The sequence below is a fragment of the Thamnophis elegans genome, chromosome 3 (genome assembly GCF_009769535.1).
Source record: "Thamnophis elegans isolate rThaEle1 chromosome 3, rThaEle1.pri, whole genome shotgun sequence".
Taxonomy (NCBI): Eukaryota; Metazoa; Chordata; class Lepidosauria; order Squamata; family Colubridae; genus Thamnophis; species Thamnophis elegans.
Window position 1 is genome coordinate 122332913 of NC_045543.1, and position 22017 is coordinate 122354929.

Sequence of the window (22017 nt, forward strand, 5' to 3'; positions counted from 1 at the left end):
TGTCACCAGGAGAACCAGTTCAGGGGCGTGGCAGGCCTGGGTTGCTGCCAGTTCCAGCGACCCAGGCTGCCAAACCACTACTGGTTCGGCCAAACTGGTCCGAACCGGTAGGAACCCACCACTGGTGTGTGTGTATGAAATTCAGCTTCAACAGCTAACCCAGATGAGTGGCTTTCCAACCCATCTTTTAGGTTATATTTTGCCTTAATTATCAACCCTGACCCCCTCTCACCTCAATTGCCCTGTGATTGCTTGGTAGTAGGTTTTTAAGTTGATTCCATGTATTATGTTTTGTCCAGTAAGGTTTATTGAGATGTAGTTTTAAAGTATCTTTGTGTAAACAACAGAGGGCAGAAAAGTTGTTCCTTTTCCTGTCTGAAGAGCTGTGCAATAAGTACAATGCAACTGAGAGGACAAAATATAAAAATAAAAGAAATTCTATCAAACAATGGTTGCTTAAAATGACCTTTTTTTAAAAGGGTAGTTGCTCTTTTAGAAGTGAAAAAGTCTACTTCAAACAACCCTGCACAAGATAGTACAGGTATTTGTGACAGGAAAGTAGAATTTTAGTAAAGGTTTCCGCTATGTATCTATTAAGTTGCACAATTGTGAACAGCCACAGAAATCATTCTCAGTTGCATTCTTGTACAGATATGGATGTATGAATGCAATCAATGAGTTTGTTTTGAAGAGGGAATTATTTTAAAAGGTCTATGGGAGTCGCTTACAAAGGAATAATCTTCCAATCTCTTTTATTTTTCCTTCTTCTACAATACTAAATGTGTGGTTCGAGCTCATGATAAAACAAACAAACCAACAATCATTGTGCAAGATTTGCAGTCTTATGCCCCATAGATCAACTGTGGAGTTATTGCCACAGCATATCTTACACATGAAAGCTGTGTGTTTTGTTGTCAAGTGATCTGTGTAGTAAGAAAACCAGTCACTGGGTATTTTTGCTCAACATTTCCTAATCTTCAGGATGAATTGGGTAAAATAATTATCAAATGACAGGATTAGAGTTTAAGAATGTAAGTTTCAGGAGAGTACATTTTACTTAAAAGAAACTTAGTAGATATAATTCTATATTTACATCTAATGGTCAGGTCTGGGACTAGAACCGAAGTAAACTCAAGTTTGAGTCCTTCAGCCACATACCGGTAAGTCACTCAGTAATTCTGTACCGCTCACTTCAGTCAAACCTACTTCACAGAGAGGTTTTGAAGATAAAATAAGAAGGTAGGTAAGTAAGATTAGAAGCAGAGCATGAACACAAACATAAATAGAGAAATCTGTTGGGATGTATCTAGCAACCCGTTTTGTCTGTAAGATTCTTGTCACATTATTCAATTAAACTCTGATGGAAGAAAATCAACCTATGTAGTTGCTAAGAGTTAACAATGATTTCATGGCATGTAACCCTCCTCCTCTTTCTGATGGAGGAATTATTAAGAATTTTCCCCAGGGAATGACACAATTACATTAATATGCCTAGAGGATTACTGTATATACTCGAGTATAAGCCTAGTTTTTCAGCCCACTTTTTGGGCTGAAAAAAGCCGCCTCGGCTTATACTCGAGTCAGTGAAAAATTTGCCCGAAATGGAGGAGAAAAAGGGGCGGGGCCATGCCGCTGGGTGACACTCGTGAATGGCCCAGTGCCCCTGTGAGTTTCCCCTCCCTCTGTGTCAGTTTGCCGCGCAGCGCGCACCGCACCATCCCCCCTCCTCACGTTCTAATGTAATGCAGGGCTGTCTTACGATTCCCCTTCCTCCCCCTCCTGCCGCTCTGCAACGATGTCCCACCTCCTCCTTGTTATGGCAAGCAGCCACATAGCGATGTCCCACCTCCTCTGGTACAGTGATCCAATGATAGGAATCACTGTGCCGTGTGTCATAGGAGGCGGGACATCGCTCCCGCGGCTGCACGGGACATCATCATCACAGCGGGACATCAGCATCATGAGGTGAGTGAAGTATTTCATTGAATACACCGCTAGTTTACTGTTTTTCTTTGAAATAAATATTCAAAAACATTATTGGTATCTATTTTTATTTTTGAAATTTACCGGTAGCTGCTGCATTTCCCACCCTAGGCTTATACTCGAGTCAATAACTTTTCCAGTTTTTTGTGGTAAAATTAGGTGCCTCGGCTTATATTCGGGTCGGCCTATACTCGAGTATATACGGTAATACAAGTTGGGTTCTACAATAACTATATTTGGCTGAATATGAACTTGCTGTTTTATAATACAATAAAGGATTTGTGATGTACCTGTCCATACAACCATACTGTCCTTTCCTTGTCCTCCCTACACTCGCACCAATCCACATTTTCCTTTCTTTGGCCTTTGTGCATTTGTGCTGCATCTCAGCACCTTGTCCCCCAACTCAAGTGCAGCCTACATAAAGTCTCCAGGGCCTCCACATCTCCGTATGGCACCTGCATGCTCCGTACTTGGACTTCTACTATTTCCCATTCAATGTGACAAGAATCTTACAGACAAAACGGGTTGCTGGATACATTACAACAGATTTCTCTATTTATGTTTGTGTTCATGCTCTGCTTCCAATGCGTCTTGGAGTTTTGATGGCAAATGTGACTGTCACTAAGCAATACGATCACATGCCATTGTGCTTTAATCAACCAAGTTGATTAGCGGCAGCAATCCTGATCCCAAAGACCATAATAGCCCAAGGACTACTTGTATGCATTTGTTTTTCTGTTACATGTATTACATTGTGACTCCGGATACCTTTTGGTAGTTTACATTCTGTGTGTAAATCCAAGTTGAAATAAAAAATATTAAAATCCACAATAAATTAAAATTATCAATTACAAGTTTCTTTAAGATATTCTCTATAGGTCAGCTTCCCCAGCATGGAATGCATTGCAGAGAACTACAAAAAAAGTTGGTCTATTTAGTTAGGGTTGGATCTAGTCACTTGTAGTTTAATATATTGTGTAAACCAGGCCTCAGTGTCCCATCCAAAGTCAGTCATTGTTTCATAACCCCACATTGCTTAAATATTGAGTTTAAAGAAAAGCAAAAGAGTCCTTTATGACTATTGAAAATGCTTAATTATTTTAGCATTTTTTAAAAAAATAATTAAGACATAGATTCAGCAGTCACAGTGAACACATGCTATTTTTTAACCTCTGCCTCTGTGGTCTCATATAATATAATAATGTAATCCAAACTAAAATATTATTCTGAACTTGAATTCCTAAAACAGTCAGGTCATTATAGTCTAAATAATCAAAGGCGGAACAAGAAATTCCCAAAGAAACACTTAATGGCTAGACTTGCTTGTCTGCTAGAACCTGTTTAGCTGTTAGCTGTTGCCCTGAATACTGACAGTGCATTACTCAAGTCTTTCTTGTAAATATGGATGACATTTTAAGACGAAACCCTTGAGCCTGGTGGGAACTAATTAGCTACTTTTGCTATAGTATTGGAAGATTGATTGCTAGCTTTGTCATGCCAATATAAATGCATTCATACAAACTTAGAAGAATGGAAAACTTTGAAAATTTTAACTAAAGTGAAGAATTAACAGGAGCCTAGAAAGTAAAATTAAATTCTATTGTGGATCAGGTCACATAAGGGAAAGAACTGATTGTAATCTCTAAAAAACTCTCTTTATAGAACACAAACTAGAAGGTAAACATTGCTAAATTGTTTAAGCATAGAAGTCTGCAGACTGTTCTCTTTATTTATTTGCCTACTCTAAATGAGAAACACCCAGCAGGTTGTAATCACAGTGACAAAATGTCCACACTACAATTAAAATTATGTTATAATAAACAATATGTATTCTTCCATATTAACCATTAATAAAATCATAAAGTAGCCAAAAACAAATGGTAATATATATAAATTGAATACCGTTTTAACCAATTCTTTTTTAATGATGTCCTGAATCCTAACAAGGTAAGAGTTGATTGGATTTCAGGGACTAGGGAGTGCTAGAACATTGGTTCTACCATAGAGAAACAGGGTTTATAGGCTTCTATCCCATTAAGTTCATGGGCTATTGTAGCCTTGTCAAAGTTGGGTAAGTCAAAGTTGAGAGAAGGAAGCCACCCTAGAAATACCCTGGTGCCAAGCTATATAGGGCTTTAAAGCCAGAGCTGTGAGTTGGGTAGCCTTATAAATTTAAATAATAAATAAAACCAAGACTTTAAGATGCTGATACATATTGAAGATAAAACCCAGAATTAGATGTGAGATATGCCAAAATGTGATATTTTGTCAAGTACCCATATTTCCCTGAAAATAAGACTGGGTCTTATATTAATTTTTGCTCCAAAAGATGCATTAGAGCTTATTTTCTGGTTTAGGTCTTATTTTCAGGGAAATACAGTACTAAATGTGTCTGGCTTATTTGGGGGGTAGGGCCTATATTATGAGCATCCTGAAAAATCATGCTAGGGCTTATTTTCCGATTGGGTCTTATTTTCGAGGAAACAGGGTATCTGCCAACACCTGGCTATGCACTCTAGATGAATTGAAACTTCTGTGTGGTCTCCAAAGACACTCCTGTCTAGGATTTCTTAGTCAATCCCACATATGTTTATAAAATGGTCTGCAATGTATCTTACCTGAAGTAGCTGCTGTCTAGGTTGCTGTAGTTTTGTTTAGGTTTATATAAGAGATGAAGAGGATGATCAAGGTGAATGTTATAATGTTTATAAGTTAGAATGACAATTGTGCACAATTGGAAGATTCAAAGACCAGGTTAGAAGAAAATCTAATAATATGGTTGCTAAGAGCCATTACAGATTTGACGGCACCTTATCTACCTACCTACCTTTTATTATTTTCAATCAATAGTAAACCAAAATAAAGGGGGGGGAGGATGGGAGAATAAAAGCAAGGATAGCATTATCACCTATTTTGTTCAAATCACATGCACACAATTAATGTATAAGTACCAAACCCTAATATTCCTTTTGCAGGCACTAGAATTTATGCTATGATATGTTCATACAGATCCTCTTATCTCTTCTGATTATCTTGCTTGCCTTGGGACAATTCATTTCCGTTTTGATGAATCAATTTGGTTCTAGTTATTGCATTTTCAGTAAACTGGTATTCTCCAATCTTCCCTTCAGGCTTGGTTTCTGCTCATAATGGAATTGTTCATTTCCAACTCATACTTCTTATTAAGAGTTGCAGTTTCTATTTTAAGGTCTTCAATCAGTATTAAAAAGCTTCAAAATACATTCATCCTTAACCTATGTATGAAAAGCTCTAAAAAAGAGTGATAGCCTATATGAGATATCTTGAATTAGTCATAATTGTTACGGATGATAGGAATCTCACTGGAAATTGAAAAATCTTTTAAGTATCAAACACATAATCCTGACAATTAGTGGATCTGTCTGACTGCAACATTATGTATGTGTACATTGAACCTAATTCATCTTTAGTAACTTACTGGTTTGTAGTTTGATGACATTTTGCACTGTCATCATTTTTGTGGCTAAGGATAGTTAAATTAATGATATTTTTTGTGAACATTTGTTGCATTTTACACAGAGATATTAATCTTGATTTTCAAGACAAATAGAAATAATAGTGCCTTTGCATATAATAAATTTAGAGTACATCTTAGTAGTAAGGTAAACACATCATGGAAATCCACAGCAAGTCCTGACATTTTTTCCTCCATACATCATTTATGGCAAAGTAGCAGGCAGAGCCCAGCTGTAATCCTTCGAGGAACATGATTAAACACAGTAAAGTTTAGCTCTAAGTAAATACACATTCGACTTGGCTGTATCCTTTACATAAGATTAAATCTACTGCATGGAAGTGATGTCTACATCAGAATTTAATGTTAGGAACAGTGGCAACGTAAGTGAGATGAAATGCAGGAAAAAAGGAGTCCACTGCATCACATTGTATTGCTTTCTGATGTCCATTTGCATTGCAATAATTGCAGATGATTGCCAGGTTTTAAGAAATATAGTTTCATTAAGCTATATTAAGATTCAAACCCACTGTGATTCTCAGCCATAGAAAATAAGTGTATGATACTGAGATAGTCACTTTCTGTCAACCCAACTACTGCCACAAGTTTGTTGTTACTGGGGTAAAATTAAAGAATCTTCTCATAAGAGCCACACTGAGCTAGAGGAAATTCAGGATACAAATAAATACATGAAAATCATTCTTAAAAACACATTAGTAAAATAATATTGTTCAAATTTTGGTCTCTTTTAAGAGCGATTGAAAGCAGATAAACATGTCCCAGGATAATGTTGAAGGATCCAATCTAAGTCAGTCACCAGGACCAAAGGTTATTGAAGAGCACACAACACTGTCAAACTCAATACTCTTAAGCTCAGTTTTGGCTTGTGAAAAATTAATTGGAAAACTTGATTTAATGCTGCAAAAGGCCAGTTATTCCTGTTCCTGTAATCTATTAAGTCTCCTCCAGTTTATATTAGATTTTTTCCCATTTCTTGGGAAAGATGTACTATAAACTCAAAAATAGTTTTAGTTTTTAAAAACCTATCATTTTTACATGTTCTACAACCATTGGAGGGAAAAAATAGCTTGATCCCACCTATGTCTTGTTATCATCCCAAACCCTGTAAGTTAATTTTACTTATCTCCTTTTAAGCCAGTATAGACAGTTATGTTTTATCACCTAGTAAATGTAATCAGCAACTCAAATTTATCTCTAAACGTACTGTAATACAATAATTTAGAATGGTATCTTAAGTTTGGACTGTACATTATGTTATAAATAACTGCAATGTATTATTGTTTGAATAGTTGCTTTATTCTATGTCTATTGTGCTCATACGTCACACCTATCCTCCGCGAGCTGCACTGGCTGCCTATTGGTCTTCGGATACGCTTCAAGGTGCTAGTCGTCACTTATAAAGCCCTTTATGGTATTGGACCTGGGTACTTGAGAGACCGCCTGCTGCCAATTACTTCCAACAGACCTATTAGATCCCACAGATTAGGCCTCCTCCGAATTCCACCTACTGGCCAATGCCGATTGGCTACCACCCGGAGGAGAGCCTTCTCTGTGGCTGCTCCGGCCCTCTGTAACGAGCTCCCCATGGAGATTCGGACCCTCACCACCCTTCAGGCTTTCTGCAAAGCCCTTAAAACCTGGTTGTTCTGACAGGCCTGGGGCTGACGGGTGTCCCGCCCCCGCTCGAACTGTGTGGTTGTTGAGTGTTTTTTAAAATTGTTTGTAGTTGTTTGTCCGTTGTTTTTCCTCCTGTTTGTATTCCCCCCCCCTACTTTGGTTTGTGAGCCGCCCTGAGTCCCTCTGGGAATAGGGCGGCATAGAAATGCAATAAATCAAATCAAATCAAATCAAATCATAGCTGTAAGTATACAATAAAGCTACTAATATTTCTAATTGTGTTATGCCAGATTCTGACTGAATCAGTGAAGCAAATGTTTTAAAGAACAGGGGTCCCCAACCTCTGGCCTGAAAGATTCTAATCAGGCTGCAGAAATGGCTGGAGTGTGTGTGTGTCTGAACATCCTCACTTGCACAAGCAGTGAGCTAGCACATGAGTGCTCCATTGATGTGAGCAACAGGTGCACCTGCATGCTAGCCACTCACACAGAACCACCCTACCTTCCCTCTCCTCCTCTCGCTGGTCATGTTGGGGAACACTTTAAGAAGTTATCAGAAATATATTTTCACATTACAGGTTTGACACACTTGTACTGTATATTGATTTAAAGCTTTTTCCAGATGAACCTATTAGCTTTTCTTTTTTAGATTTAGCAGATTAAGGTGACACCTGGTAAGCTTTTGATTTGTCATGGGCTCTTCAATTTGGGCTTTCCAATTTAATCTTCCTTTGTACCGCAGCTTAGTTACTCACTTGCAATTAAAATCCCAAGTGCTTAGTCCCTTTTAAACCTGTAGGTTAATAGGCAAATCCTGATGACCTATTTTCCATTTTCACTGTTTCTTCAAAATATGTCTGATCCTTTGTGTTGGCTGGTTTCTCCACTGCTGGTTTAAGTTTGTTTGTTTTATACAATCTATCAAAAATTAAGCTTCCCATTAAGCAAAGAGACATATCTAAAATAAACTGTATATTTTTTATATTTGTTTGTTAGGGCAGAACTCACTGGCAGGCAAGGCAAGAAGCATATTAATAGATGTAGAGAAACTCATGCTTAGGTGTAGTACTGTGAAACCAGCACAAAATTGGAAATAGTCAATGAGTTGTGCCATAGTAAGTATGTAACAAACTAAGTGTCTTATTGTTAGGCAAGTTAATCTGTTAGTTCTTTTCTACAACTTCTGTTTCAATTAGTAGAAGTATACTGTAGACATTTCAAATAATTAGTGAAATATTTAATGATAATAATAATATATACGTAACAGAGTTTTTAATAATCAAATACATATTTTAAAATAAAGTTCCTTAAAATAGTATAGGTCTATCAAGATAATTATTCATCTGTCATGATGAAGTTATATAATCACATTCCATTCATCACATGAGTTATGAATATATTTCTTCAGATGCAACCAACTATAACAGTCTCCTACAGAGCTGTAATGCAACTTTCTATTGTAGAAAATTAAGCTACATTATAGATGGGTGAATCGCATTCTCTAACCAGTTCCATGATCCCTCAGAGATCTAGACAATAAAAGACAGAGATAAAAAACATTTAAAAAGGAATACTGAATTCACATTCCATTCACCTTTTAATACAGATCTTTGTAGTATTATTTTGCAAGATGACTGGTAAATCTGCACACAATTAAAGCTGAATTCTTTATTTGCTCTTCATTCTGTATTTCTTCAAGATATTGGATAGATTGCAGTATTTATGAGGCGGCTATGCCAAATGTTGCTGCTGTTCTAAATATTTTCGAGTTCTTCAAGGTCTTGGAGTGTCAGTTTGGTAGGGTACAATTTCTACTGAGACAGAAATTATAATAATGTAAACCTAAGTGGGTGATTTGAGCCGAGGTGGCGCAGTGGATAGAGTGCAGTACTGCAGGCCACTTCGGCTGACTGCTATCTGCAGTTCAGCGGTTCTAATCTCACCGACTCAGGGTTGACTCAGCCTTCCATCCTTCCGAGGTGGGTAAAATGAGGACCCAGACTGTGGGGGCGATATGCTGACTCTGTAAACCGCTTAAAGAGGGCTGAAAGCCCTATGACGCAGTATATAAGTCTAACTGCTATTGCTATTGCTATTTGGTTCTCTCTCAGCCCTTGAAAGAAGGCAAATCAAAATCCTACCAAGAAAACTGCAGGGACTAGTTCAGGCAATTACTAGCAGTCAAGACTGATTCAAAATCACCAAACTGATCAAACTCTTACATGTGTAAAACAAAATGGCACTATATTTATTTTATCTATTTTATCCAAGCAAACCCTAGGAAAGATAGACAGTGTTAAGAAATAAATAAATAATATTCAAATGATTGAGTTTAAGGATGAATATTGATTATGTGCTATCAAGCCAATGACGATTCTTCATGACACAGAGATATTTTTTTTCTCCAAAATCAGGAAGAATAAGAGTTAATCTGAAATCAAGGACTAATACTATCCGTCTACATTATTTATTTGTGTTCTTTTTTAATAGACATGATAGAAAAAAATCACCTTCAACTTTTACTTCTTAAATATGTTTAATTAAATTCAAATATTATTCTACCAGATTGGCAAAATAAATGTTAAGCTTTCAGATAATTAAAAACAAGTCTTTAGTTTTATAGCCTTTACATAAATCATTTTATGAAGATTTACACGTTCTTGAATTAAATTCCATTTCTTCACATGCATGATACCCTGATGATCAGTTATGTCTATATGGAGGGGGATTTTTTAAATTTATAATTGTTTGTATTTTTCATATTGTCTTAATGCTCCTTAATGAAATCTCTCCCAAAATGTAATTACCTGGATACTTGTATGGGAAGTCCTGCTCCTAGAGAATGAAATATTATGGGGAATATTAAAAGAGGCAGAATATTATATTTCCCCAAAGGAAAAAAAATATGCTCTTAAAGGCAGAAAGCAGCCCCAGGCTTCCTGCTATAGTGAAACTCAAGATGCCTATTCATAAACAAAATACCTTCAGGCCAGTTCCCTCAGGCTGGAGCTGATGGAATTAAGAATTTACACAAGGCTCACTACATTGCACAACCCCCTGGAGCATCTCTTTCACCAAGAACTCTATATAAATCCATCCATTCACTCAGCCATTTTGTCAGCCACCCCAGAAACATGCTGCTGTCTCTGAAGTTTCTGGAAAACCAAATAAACAGAGACCTTCTTTCCTTGTAGCCAGCCTCCATTTTATTTCCAGCATTTTTCTCCTTGGAAAAATGCAACCCGACTGGATTTTTCTTCCAACACTTCAAATTCAAATCCAAAAGTGCTTTGGTTCGGCTGGCTCAAGCCAATGGGAGTTACAGTACACCATAGCTAGAGAACGATCACCCAAAGATTTTAAACTTCTTTATTTATTCGTTTTGACATCACCATTGTTAGAAACCAATCCTAGTTTCATTTACCTGGGAAACTCACAGAGAACAGTAAGATTAACCTCTGAGCAAACAAGGATAATAATGGTTTTGAAATACCTAGTTTTTGTTTTTGTTTTGCAACAGACTAACACAGCTTTCCAGATCTTTTAAAAATCTGCCTAGACTTGTTTAAATAAGTTTGCAAGAGTGCCTAATATTTCATGAAAGCATCTGGTAATAATTACTTTCTACTCCGTTTCCCCGTCCACGTGGAAAAGACTCTCAGTCCCTCACTCTTTCTCAAGTTTAAAAGGATCTAGCAAGGTAATTAAGAAAATAACAAGCTAAAAATAGAGAAAGCTCGAAGAGCATTCTTCAAAATGAAAAAGGTCTTCTGCAATCAAGACATAAGCCTAAATCTGAAAATCAGGCTTGTCAGATGTTACATCTGTTCTAACCTGCTCTAGGGAGTAAAGAGTTGGTCTTTGACAGAAAACCACTTCAAGAAACTACAAGCATTTGAAATGTGGATTTACAGACGGCTGTTAAGTATAATCTGGGTTGACAAAATCACAAATGAGGAAGTGATAAGCCACCTGGGAAAGCCAAGGGAAATCATCAAAGCCATTAAAAAGCGAAAGTCACCATATTTTGGACATGTGATGCGACACCCAGAAAAATACGGCATCCTTCACTTAATCTTCCAAGGAAAAATGGAAGGAAACGAGTTCAAGGCAGAAGAAGAACATCATGGCTTCAAAATCTAAGGGACTGGTTTGGACAAAACTCAGCAGCACTTTTTCATGTTGACAAAAATAGGATTGCCAACATGATCGCCAAAGTCCGATGACGGATATGGCACATCAAGAAGCTTAAAATGCAGAAGGAGAGATAGAGAATCAGTGTCTCCTCGTCACCTCTTTCAGCAAGCAGGGCACAAAACAAACAAACCCCAGAAGAAGAAATAAAAAGCAACCAAACGCCGCTCGTGGGACAGAATGAATGAAGGCGACCCGGTCCGGCCGGAGGAATTTCGTGCGTCCAAGCTTGGAATTTCGCCGGAGCGAACGGGAGAGCCGATTGGCCTTCGAGGGTCCGAAAACAGGAAGTGGGCGGAGTAAAATAGTTATGACGTATGGGGGGGGAATATTTCAGTTCCACAATTAGGAGGCGAGCGGAGGTTGGGCTTCTGGGCACGCGGCGGGAGCGCGCCAAAGGAGGCGGAGTCTGCTCCTTCGCCCCGCCTTCCTTGGTTTCTGGTTTCGGGCCCTCCCACTCCTTAAAACGCAGCCCATCCTCCCACGAGCCGCATTAGTGGCGGCGCTTCGTGTGTCAGGCAGCGCCATTGGGCGGAGAAGCTGCGCGCTCGGCTTTTTTTGTTTTTTGTTTTCCCTCCCTGCCCGCCTCGGCTGGCCCTGTGGCTGGAGGCGGCTGAGCTGGGGCTCCCAGCCCGTTTCTCCTGCTCGGCGCTCTGGTTCCCCCACCGAGTCTCTCGTTTGAGGGCGCCTCCGCCGCCACCACCACCTCAGCGCCGAGATGTTTGACAAGACGCGGCTGCCTTATGTGGTGCTGGACGTGGTCTGTGTGTTCCTAGGTATGCCTCGGGTTCCGCAGCGTGGGGGATCCGGGGAGGAAGGGGAGGCGCCTGGGTACCTCAGAGAGGCGATGCGCCACCGCTGCGCACTTGTCGGTTTACCCACCCGACTGGCTCTTGAGGCAATTCCTCCGCTTCTGTTCCTGCGGTTACCCCGGGGACCCATGAGGCATATGTACGTGTTTTGGGCGAAGGCAATAAATGGAGAGACCCTCTGAATGAATCTCTGGGGCGGGGGTTGCACAAGGCTTTATCTCGCTCTTCTATATATGCCTCTACTACTTGCATATGCAGCGAATGTGTATCTGGGGTAGCTTGCTTCCCCTGCATGTTGACAGGCTAATCTTTGCCTCGCATCTCTGGCTTTGCCGAAAGAAAAAAAAGCTCGGGGAGGGGTTGGAAAAGGGTTAATAAATGCAGCAATGTTTTTTTTCATTTTTAGGTTTGTCTGCTTCTGCCGTTGTCGCTGCTTTCTTTGCGTTCATCTGTTCATCTGCTTGCTTACTGGCTAGCTTCGCGCCAACCCCCATCTCTCACCTAGAAAAACTTGGTCGCTGGAATTCCGCTTAAATTAAGGGTTTTATTCAAGTTGGCTAATATAACAAATGGCTTGAATGAGTGGTGTACAGAGAAAGAGTTTTTTAAAACACCCCCCCCCCCAAACCATCTTGATGGGCTGGTAGATGGAAAAATCACAGCTGCATTTTGTGCTGGCTTCTTCAACCTGTGCCCTCCAGGTGTATTGGGATTCACATCAAGCATCCAGTGAAGTCAATTGCATTTGGTGGGTATCAGACAGGGGAAGATTGATGTACATTTAGGAAACTGAGTTTAGAAAGAAAGCAGTTTATTTCCTTTCATGTGAACATACTTTTATGTAAAGGGATAAATAATTGACGAACTTGCATACTGATGTCCTACAATACAGCCTTTAATGGATTTTTTTAATGGGTGACTATAGCTGCTCTTAACGTTAGGATTACAAAACATGTATACAGCACCAGTATTTATTTGCTGATAGTTCTTTTTCATTTTTGCAATATGAAGAATTATCACAATGTAATTAAAATATGAATTTGGCAAAGTATAAACTTAACTTTGTCTAGCCTTAAACTTTGTTACTCAAAGCATCTAGTTTTAGACTGACATTTTCTTGGGTGAATGTAATACTAAACTACTAGATTTGGTTGTTGTGAAATATTTGTAAGTGTTAAGTGAGGGCAGTGTAGTGATGGTAGCCCACCATTCTCTAATAGATTTAAAAAGGCCTTGATGGATATTTATTTCATGTATGCTATTTCAAATCCATTAAATAGAAGATAATTGGATTTTGAACCAACAAAATAATTGCTTTAGAGTAACTGAAAATTTGCTTTTTTAGAAAGGGATGAGAAAGCCTCGTGCCATATAAGTTTAGCAAAGAATGAATGTTTCTATGAAATCTATTTAAATATAGGATAATATCTGCAAATAGTAACATTCTCAACCACTCTTTAATAGATAATTTGTTGGGTGATATGGTTAATAATTATCCTTAATTAGATAATTAAATAATTGACCAATTTTACTGTGAAACTGTTCTTGAATAGATAAAGGAACTTCTTGCTTCCAAGTTAATAATTCTGTATAAACAAACTGGATAAAGTTATTTCAGGATTGGGCCTTCAGAAGTTATGTATCATCAGATTCTTATATCTAAAATATATCTTAAGTCTGATGTATTTTAAAGATTTCAGCAAAATCATGTATGTTAGGTGTATTAATATTATTGTTACACTATAACAATATCTAATATATTTGACCGGAGGAAATATTTTAGAAGATATAAACCAGTGTTTACACAGTGTACACTTTAATAAATTATATGATCTAACATGATGAGATAACAGACATGGTTTCCTGTTGCAGTCAAAGCTACTGTGAAATCTCAAACACTAAGCATTTTATTATGGCCTAAGCAACAATGAAGTTAAAAGGAATGCCTAAAGTTCTCATGTAATGATGTCCAAATAATTGCTGGTGATCAGCATTCCCGCACTGATGTTTCTCGGATGAGAATACTGAATAATATTGCAGAATTAGTTATATAATGGCTCGGGAAAAACCCCCACAGTGTTTTAAAAGTCTTTTCTGCCTTTCCATTTGAAAAATTTTGTAAAGAATAAAAACTTCCAGTGAAATATTTTATTTTGGAGAAATCGATGCAGGTAAGACAAGATAGTTTAACCGTACTTTACTTCTCCTAAGTTTTTATTTGCAATAAGTTTGCAATAAGATATAATAGGATGATATTTATGTAGTGTATTAGGACCAGTACACCAGAGGACAGGTAGTTCGGCACTTTCTGACTCTAAATGTTAGAGCAACATGCATGGTTGCTGCTAAGCAGCATGGCCATTTGTACCAAAGGAAGAATAATAATTCAATATATTATTTTCTTATGTATTTGTGTATTGTTGCTTATCTAATAGATGTGCCCCTGACTGAGGTTCATTGCTTCCATTGTAGATATCTAACTAAATTATATTTTTACAGTGTACAAATATGCCAAATCTGATAAGTGTGTGAATGAGCCAAGTTAGTTTTGATGGGTGAAGGATTCAAGCAAGGCGAAGTGGCAGTGGGTTCTTGTAGATATGTGGTTCTTGCAGGTTCTACCTCTGGTTTTGAATGGTTTGTATTGGAACTCTGAAGTCTGGGATTTTCCTGGCTTCTCATACCTGTTTGAAAGCAGATGACAGCTTGCAGACTTGTGCACCAGTTGTATTCATTCTTGGACTTGGAGACTCTTTGTGTAGTCAGATATATCTTGGTTACCTTGTAGGTATAATATTGAAAAGTGCTGAACATGAGGCTCCCTTGAGGATTAATCAGAATGTGCACACAATTAAAAATTCAAATGCATGAAGAGTGATTGGCATACCTTACTATGGTGTGCTCTGGTAGCTGCAATGGTTACCAATAAGCTTCCAGGTGCAATTGAAGAGTCTGATTATTATCTTTAAAGTTTTAAAAGTCCTAATTATCAGAGCTATCTATTTCCTGTCAGATCTGTCCATCCTGTTTGATTAACAGAAAAAGCTTGTTTCAACGATGTCATCTAACTTAATGTAGGAAGCGCTCCTCCTCTGGGAGTACACCTGCCCTTGGAACAGCATCTCCCAGTTATTTATAGCACCACCATATTCCTCTTTAAACAAGATTTAATAATATGACTCTTCCTCCAAGCCTTGGATTAGTGAAAGATAAAGCCCTTTGAAGTTGAGAGATGGATGGAGAATTCTTTTTTATTTATTTCCTCTGGACAACTCTCTTTCCCAATATGAGACAGTTCTTTTTAATTGAGAATCTACCAAGAGTCATTCTGGAATTGGGCAACTTAAAATGTTGACACAGGAAAAAAAAATAGAACGTTCATAAAAGAGCAAAAATAAACTTAGAGCTACAGAGAGTAAGACAAATATTGGATACATTTGAAATTTTCCCAAAATTTTTCATTTACCCCTTACCCCAACCTACAGTTTTTTTCATCATGGCTTCAAAATGTCTAGAAATTTTCAATCTCAGTAATGAAAGTTTTATAACTTATGATATATGGATTGCAGAAATAATAAATTGAGGGTTTAAAATGAGACATTCATGATCATTGTGCGCGGAATATAATCTCTTGTAATCTCTTTATAAACTCTGTCATCCTCTTGATAGATTTTGCTGAATAGATAATTTGATCTGAGTTTTTGAGAAGAAAACATAAACCTTGACTAAGCATTTAGAGTCATAGTTCCTAAATGTAGAACTACAGAACTTCAACTGCAGAAAGGGAATGGGAGATTAGATTGATGGATGGATGGATGGAATTAAATAATAAGAAAATTATAGCATTTATAAAAGTTATAATTCTTTTGAGCTTCTGGGTAAGCTTCGGAAAGGATAACTTTCATCTGTAATTCAGTCTAAAGTGTCTCATCTAATGAGAATCTTAAACCAACAATCTTTTTCAGTCTCAGATGGAAAAAAAGTCATGCCTGCTTTAATGAAAAGCTGATGCAAGATCTGAAGCAACTTCCAGATTTTTTTGAAGCACGTATACCCCCAAAGAATATCCCTTTTCATTGTTCTAAATAATTTTCTTCCTAGTGGATAGAGCTGATAGAGCAATTCAAGTATTAGATTCTCATTTGGCTTTATTCGTATTTAATTCCAAAGCTGTGAGTAATTTAAATTCAATAGCTGTTCAGATTTTTGACCACTTCCTGTGTAACTGTAGTACCAAAAATAATGCTAAACTAGAAACAAATCAGCATGGTTCTTAGTTATAAAGTGATTAAAATAGTACACTTGGGACACATTATAATTTGTATACTCAAATGTATACCTAATAAATGGTGATTTAGATTGTGAAAAGTTTTAAGAAAAGAGAATTGGGCAGCAGCACACCAAATTGTGTCTTCTGTGTGTTTTCTGCTGTTAGGTTCTGTGGGGTTTATTTCATTCAAGATCATACAAGTTACAAATGCAGAATTTAATTAAGATTGTCATGATTCATTTTCTTTCATGGCTATTGGAAAAATATGAAGTTATCATCCTGACAAACACATACTTCAGGAAAGCCAGTGTTTCTCAACCTCAGCAACATTAGATGCATGGATTTCAATTAGCAGAATTCTGCAAGTTGAAGTCCCCATATCTTAATGTTGCTGAGATTGAAAAAAAATGAATTTGATGAAAACACTGGAGTTCTTTTTTCTTTTTCAAGTCACTGCTTTGATCCTGTAACTTCTACTTTCTGATGTAATGCAGAACTGAGAACTGACATTTCTCTATGTTTGTAGGTGAGTAATACAGTATCCCTTTCCTCATTGAGTGAATGACAACATCATCTTTGTTAGCTTATGAATCATAAGCTTCTGGGATCTTATGGTATAAAATTACAAGGGTAAGAAACATGTCAAATTTTTAAAGGCTTCACAGGTACAGCTTATGATCATAACAAAAAAAAATATAGTAAATAGAGATCAGTTTAGTGGATGTCAGCTGCAGTAGATAAAATCTAATAGTATGTTGTATGCTTCTTTCTATGTGTAAATTTATTTGTGTGTGTGTGTATGTGTAGAATATGAAAATTACACATGGAAAAAATCCCATTCCTGCATGTATAAAATTATTAAAATATGCATCTGTGAGATGCCATTCATTGTTTTATGAGTGCTATTTGGATCTGATGAATATTCTGCTTTTCCCCCATTGGTCCATTACATTGAGGGTTTATTGTGTTATTCCTAGATAAAGGAAAGTGATTATTTCTCTCTTCTCTTCCTTGGTTAGACAACCTCACTTGGATATTGTGTTCAGTTCTGCACAACAGTGTTTAAAAAGGATGTTGATAACCTGGAGTATGTCTAGAGAAGGACTACCAAAATGGTGAAAGTAACTAGAAACCAAGCCTACAAGGAAAAGTTGAAAGAACTAGGAATATTTAGCTTGCAGAAGAGAAAGTTGAGAGGGGACATAATAGCTTTTTCTGACTTATTCTCACTTGCTCCAGAAGATAAGACCAGAAATAATGGAACTAAAAGGTTGTAATACAAGTTAGACATTAGGAAGAATTATTTTTAAAAAAGAGCTGTCAATTAATGGAATAAGTTACTGTATGCAGTCATTTTTCTCTTTCTCTGGAAGTTTTCAGAGGCTGGATAGTCCTCTAATGAATCCTACAATGTGCAGAGAGTTGACTTCTTTAGGACATTCCAATGATATATTTGATTTACTGCCCAGTGATGGATAATATTTTGTAAAGCTCACAAAGATGATCATAACCTGGCTTTGAAGAGAGTCACTTGTCATTTAAGAGGGATTCTCTTAACAGGTATAAAATACAGCAGTTCCTCACATTTTTTTAAAAAAAATTTGCATTTGCTTTTCAGTGCTAAAAAAAGCTACAAGTACTGAGGTTTAGGATCTTTGGCTGAAAAGGAAAATCATAGCCATGTTGCTAGCAGCCATCTGCTTTCTCATTCTTGTTAAGATTTCAGTGCCTCCATTATTCCTAGGTTCTCTTCTTAGCTGAATCATATCATCAAAACAAAAGAGAGGCTGTCAACATGCCTTTAGGGAAGTGTTGCATTGAATTAAGCAGGGGAACATTGATCGGTGTACCTTGTTTATGGTAGGCAACAAGGAAATCTCTTTACTTTGATAATCTTTATAGGCCCCTTTTACAATTTTACATAGGAACGATAAAATCTATCTCACTTCTAATGAAATAAAAAGAGCTAAATTGCAAGTTATAGCTTCCTGGTTGGCATGCCATCATTTCTCACAGTTTGGCCATGCACATCTGTAGTGTTCCTGCCAAGAACAACAATGGGCACTTCCTTTGTTAGTGGAAATTCTTATCTATCCTACGTATAGCCATCATTCTCCTTTGTTTACGAAGGAGTAATTAAAGCTTGGGACTAAAAGCAGGAAAGTCTGAGTTCTACTTCTACCTTAGGCAGAAAAGCCAGTTGGGTGACCTTGGGCCATCCACTTCCTCCCAGTCCTAGGAAAATGATGCTGGTAAATCAGTTTTGAAAACTGTGTAGTCTTGTCTGTGTAATTGCCAGGAATCAAGTCTAATTTGAAGGCATTCTCTCTCTCTGCTAAATTCCAAGATACAGTAGTCCTTGACCTATGATGGCAATTGAGCTCAAATTTTTCATTGCTTACCAAGGCATCTGTTAAGTGAACCACACCCCATTTTATGACCTGTTTTTGTCACCGCTGTTAAGAGAATCACTGCAGTTAAATGAATCACATAGTTGTTAAGCGATTCTGGCTTCTCCCATTGACCTTCTTGTCAGAAGCTCGCTAGGAAAGTTGGAAATGACAATCCGAGGATCTCAGGACTCTGTAGCCATTGTAAATACATGCCATTTGCCAAATAACTAAATTTTTACCACATGACTATGGGAATGCTGCAATGGTCATAAGTATGAGAACTGTCATAAATAACTTTTTTGGTGCTATTGTAACTTCAGACAGTTTGCTAAATAAATGATTGTAAGTCAATGATTACCTGTAATCAATTGGTATTAAGCATTTGTATAGGTGTATGAATGTCAGGAGTCCTCGTAGCTTATAGACTCAATTATTTTCTCAGAGAAAGGTAGTTGACCCAATGTGGGCAGCATATTTCAATGCAGTAAAATTTCTACCAACTTAGTTATGGGTAGATAGCATTATTATCAACTGTGGGAAAAATAATCAATGGATATGTATCCCTAGTAATGAAATAAATAAAATAGGAACAAAATAGCAGATGTTATGATGAAAGCCCTTAATCTTTTCATAGTTGATAAGTAAGGAATTAGATCTGGTTAGTTAAGGCCACTCTGGAGGTGACATATGAATTGGTTTGAACAATGGTGAATTCTTCCTTAATGGAAGAGATGTACTTGACTCTCCTTAAGGAGGTGTGGGTGCACCCTCTCAAGAAGCCATTGCTGGACTCTACAGTTCTGGACAATTTTTGTCCAATATCCCATCTTTCTTTTTTAGAAGAAGATGGTTGAGAAGATGGTGGCATTAGAACTTCAGAAGATGCTGGATGAAATGGATCATCTGGAGCTCTTTCAGTCAGTCTTTGGCCCAATAACCACCAGGCAGTTAACATGCCTAATATTCCTTCCTCCTCCTGTCCCCCCACCCACAATTCCCAATAGTGAGTTGGACTGAAAGAGAGTGACTGCCCCAACATCACCCAGTCAACTTTCACGCCTCTAATGTAGGACTAAATATCCTGGTTTTGTAGCCTGGTGCCTTAAACACTAGAGAAACTGGCTCTCTTCCTTCCTTCAAGCGTGATCCCAATCAATGTTTGATAAGGAATGAGAGGTCCAGCCTACAATCCCTTTTTTGTGAGGTGCTGCAGGGCTCAGGACTCTCCTTTTTAATATCAACATAAATCACTGGATGAGATGCCATCAGTATTCTGGCGATACCCAGTTATAGATCTCCAGCCTGGGTGAATTAAGTGATGTGGCGGACATCTTTCACAATGCCTGGATGCTACGGGAGTCTGGATGGGGAACAATAGGCTTCAACTGAATCTTGGTAAAATGTAGTGGCGTTATGGTGTGGATGGGGGCTTCTTTGTATCTGGTATTTTTTATCTTTGGTCTTGGATGAAGTATCACTGCTCCAGACAGACCTGATGCATAATCTGGAGTTTCTCCTGAACCCAGGTGCAAGTTGTAGCTGTGTAAGCGTTTGCTCAACTCCGTGTTTTGCACCAGTTATTCTCTCAGTCACTCACACCCTGCTATATGGAATGGTGCAACATGGGATTACCCTTGAAGAGTATTTGGAAGCTACAGCTTATACACCCACAGTTTTTGGGTGCCTGAAGTATGGCACATGTAACACCTTTGCTGGTGAGCTGCATTGGATGCCAGTCATTTTAGAGTGAGATAGGCAGTATCAAAATTTGGTAAATAAAATAAATAATGACAGCTCATTTAATTTAGATTATCAAATTACTAAGTGGTAGTTATTTCCATTATGTATGGTTGCAGGATTTAGTTTACTGAAGAGGGTAAACAAAAAATGTCTGTACAGTGTCTCTTCTTTATTTGTATAATCTTACTATCTGTTCTAAAAATAATAGCTAATTGGTAATAGCTTGGATCTAAGGGATTTCAAAACTCATTGCATATATAAAGAGATCTAGATGATCTAATTTTTCAGTGATAGTGCTCTCTAAATAACAGAATTGAACTTGCCAAATAAGAATTCATTCATTTGTTGTCATGCTTATATCCTATATTTAAGTCTGCTTCTAATGTTAGGCTTCTATATTTTATCAATTTCTTATGATTCTTTCAGGGATATTTTTCCTTTTAAACATAGATAAAAAAGTTGAATATCTTAATGACAACGCCAATGACATTTTGATTGAGCATTGATATTTATTTTTATAAGCCCACATATAGCATTGTGATTGTACATAAATTCATTCACATTAATAGTTGTTGGTATAGAGTAAAAATGTTTGGGGTAGGATTGAATATTACAATGCTGGTTTTATAGCTTCAGAAAGCTGTATAAAAATTATAGCACATTGTAGTCTTGCATTTTAAGATAACTATTAAGTAACAAAAGTTGTACCAATAAAAGCTAAATCTATTTTTAATTGGTTAGCATGATTATTATAGATGGATTGCCACAAACCACATAATTTTTCTACAGGAACAAAGTGGATGCCCCAAAACTCCATCTAAAAAGGAGATGTAAGCGTCACATTAAAGTTGTTATACTTTCTTATACAGAAGCACAATGCAATTTCACTCATTGGTTTGTGTACACAGATGCATGTGCTGTAGAATATTTGTTACATGTTTAAGGCAATCTCTAAATTGCTCATTTAAATACTTAAGAGGTCGAGTTTTTAGTATGCTAACAATGAGCTTTTGTTTATCTCTGAACCCCTGCCCATATTTATGCCCATAGTTGTAAGCAAATTGTTGTTACTTCTTAGCAACCAGTACCTGTGAAACTTTTCTTAGAATTGTTTTCAAACCAATTCTTTGCCTCCTCTCTGTGGTCTATGCCTTTCATAGTTTCTAACAAGCTCCAGAGGTGATTTTTGTATGTGGTTTAGCTTCTGCCGACAAGCTTTCATTTATCTGATCTTAAGTTATTGCCTTGTTGATTCTTTGTAAAAAGCTTCTATTTAACTAGTAATATTTTTATGAAGCAGAATAATAAACTAACAAGAGTTGGAAGAGACCTTGGAGGCCTTCCCTTGCTCAGGCAGGAAACCCTATGCTATTTCAGACAAATAGCTGCCTAATGTCTTCTTAAAGACTTTCAGTGTTGGAGCATTCACAACTTCTGGAAGTAAATTGTTCCACTGATTAATTGTTCTCACTGTCAGGAAATTTCTCCTTAG

At 37.4% G+C, this 22017-nt stretch overlaps 1 protein-coding gene across 2 annotated transcripts in view; it reads left to right on the forward strand.

The window, feature by feature from the left end:
- Positions 1 to 11784: 11784 nt before the first annotated feature.
- The window catches only part of PLPP1 (phospholipid phosphatase 1), a 72152-nt gene continuing 61919 nt past the window's right edge, over positions 11785 to 22017 (forward strand). For both annotated transcript variants that reach the window (XM_032214729.1, XM_032214730.1), the window contains exon 1: positions 11785 to 12086. In XM_032214729.1, the coding sequence (XP_032070620.1) occupies positions 12029 to 12086 (58 nt within the window). In that variant the 5' untranslated portion in view covers positions 11785 to 12028. The remainder of the gene's footprint in view (positions 12087 to 22017) is intronic.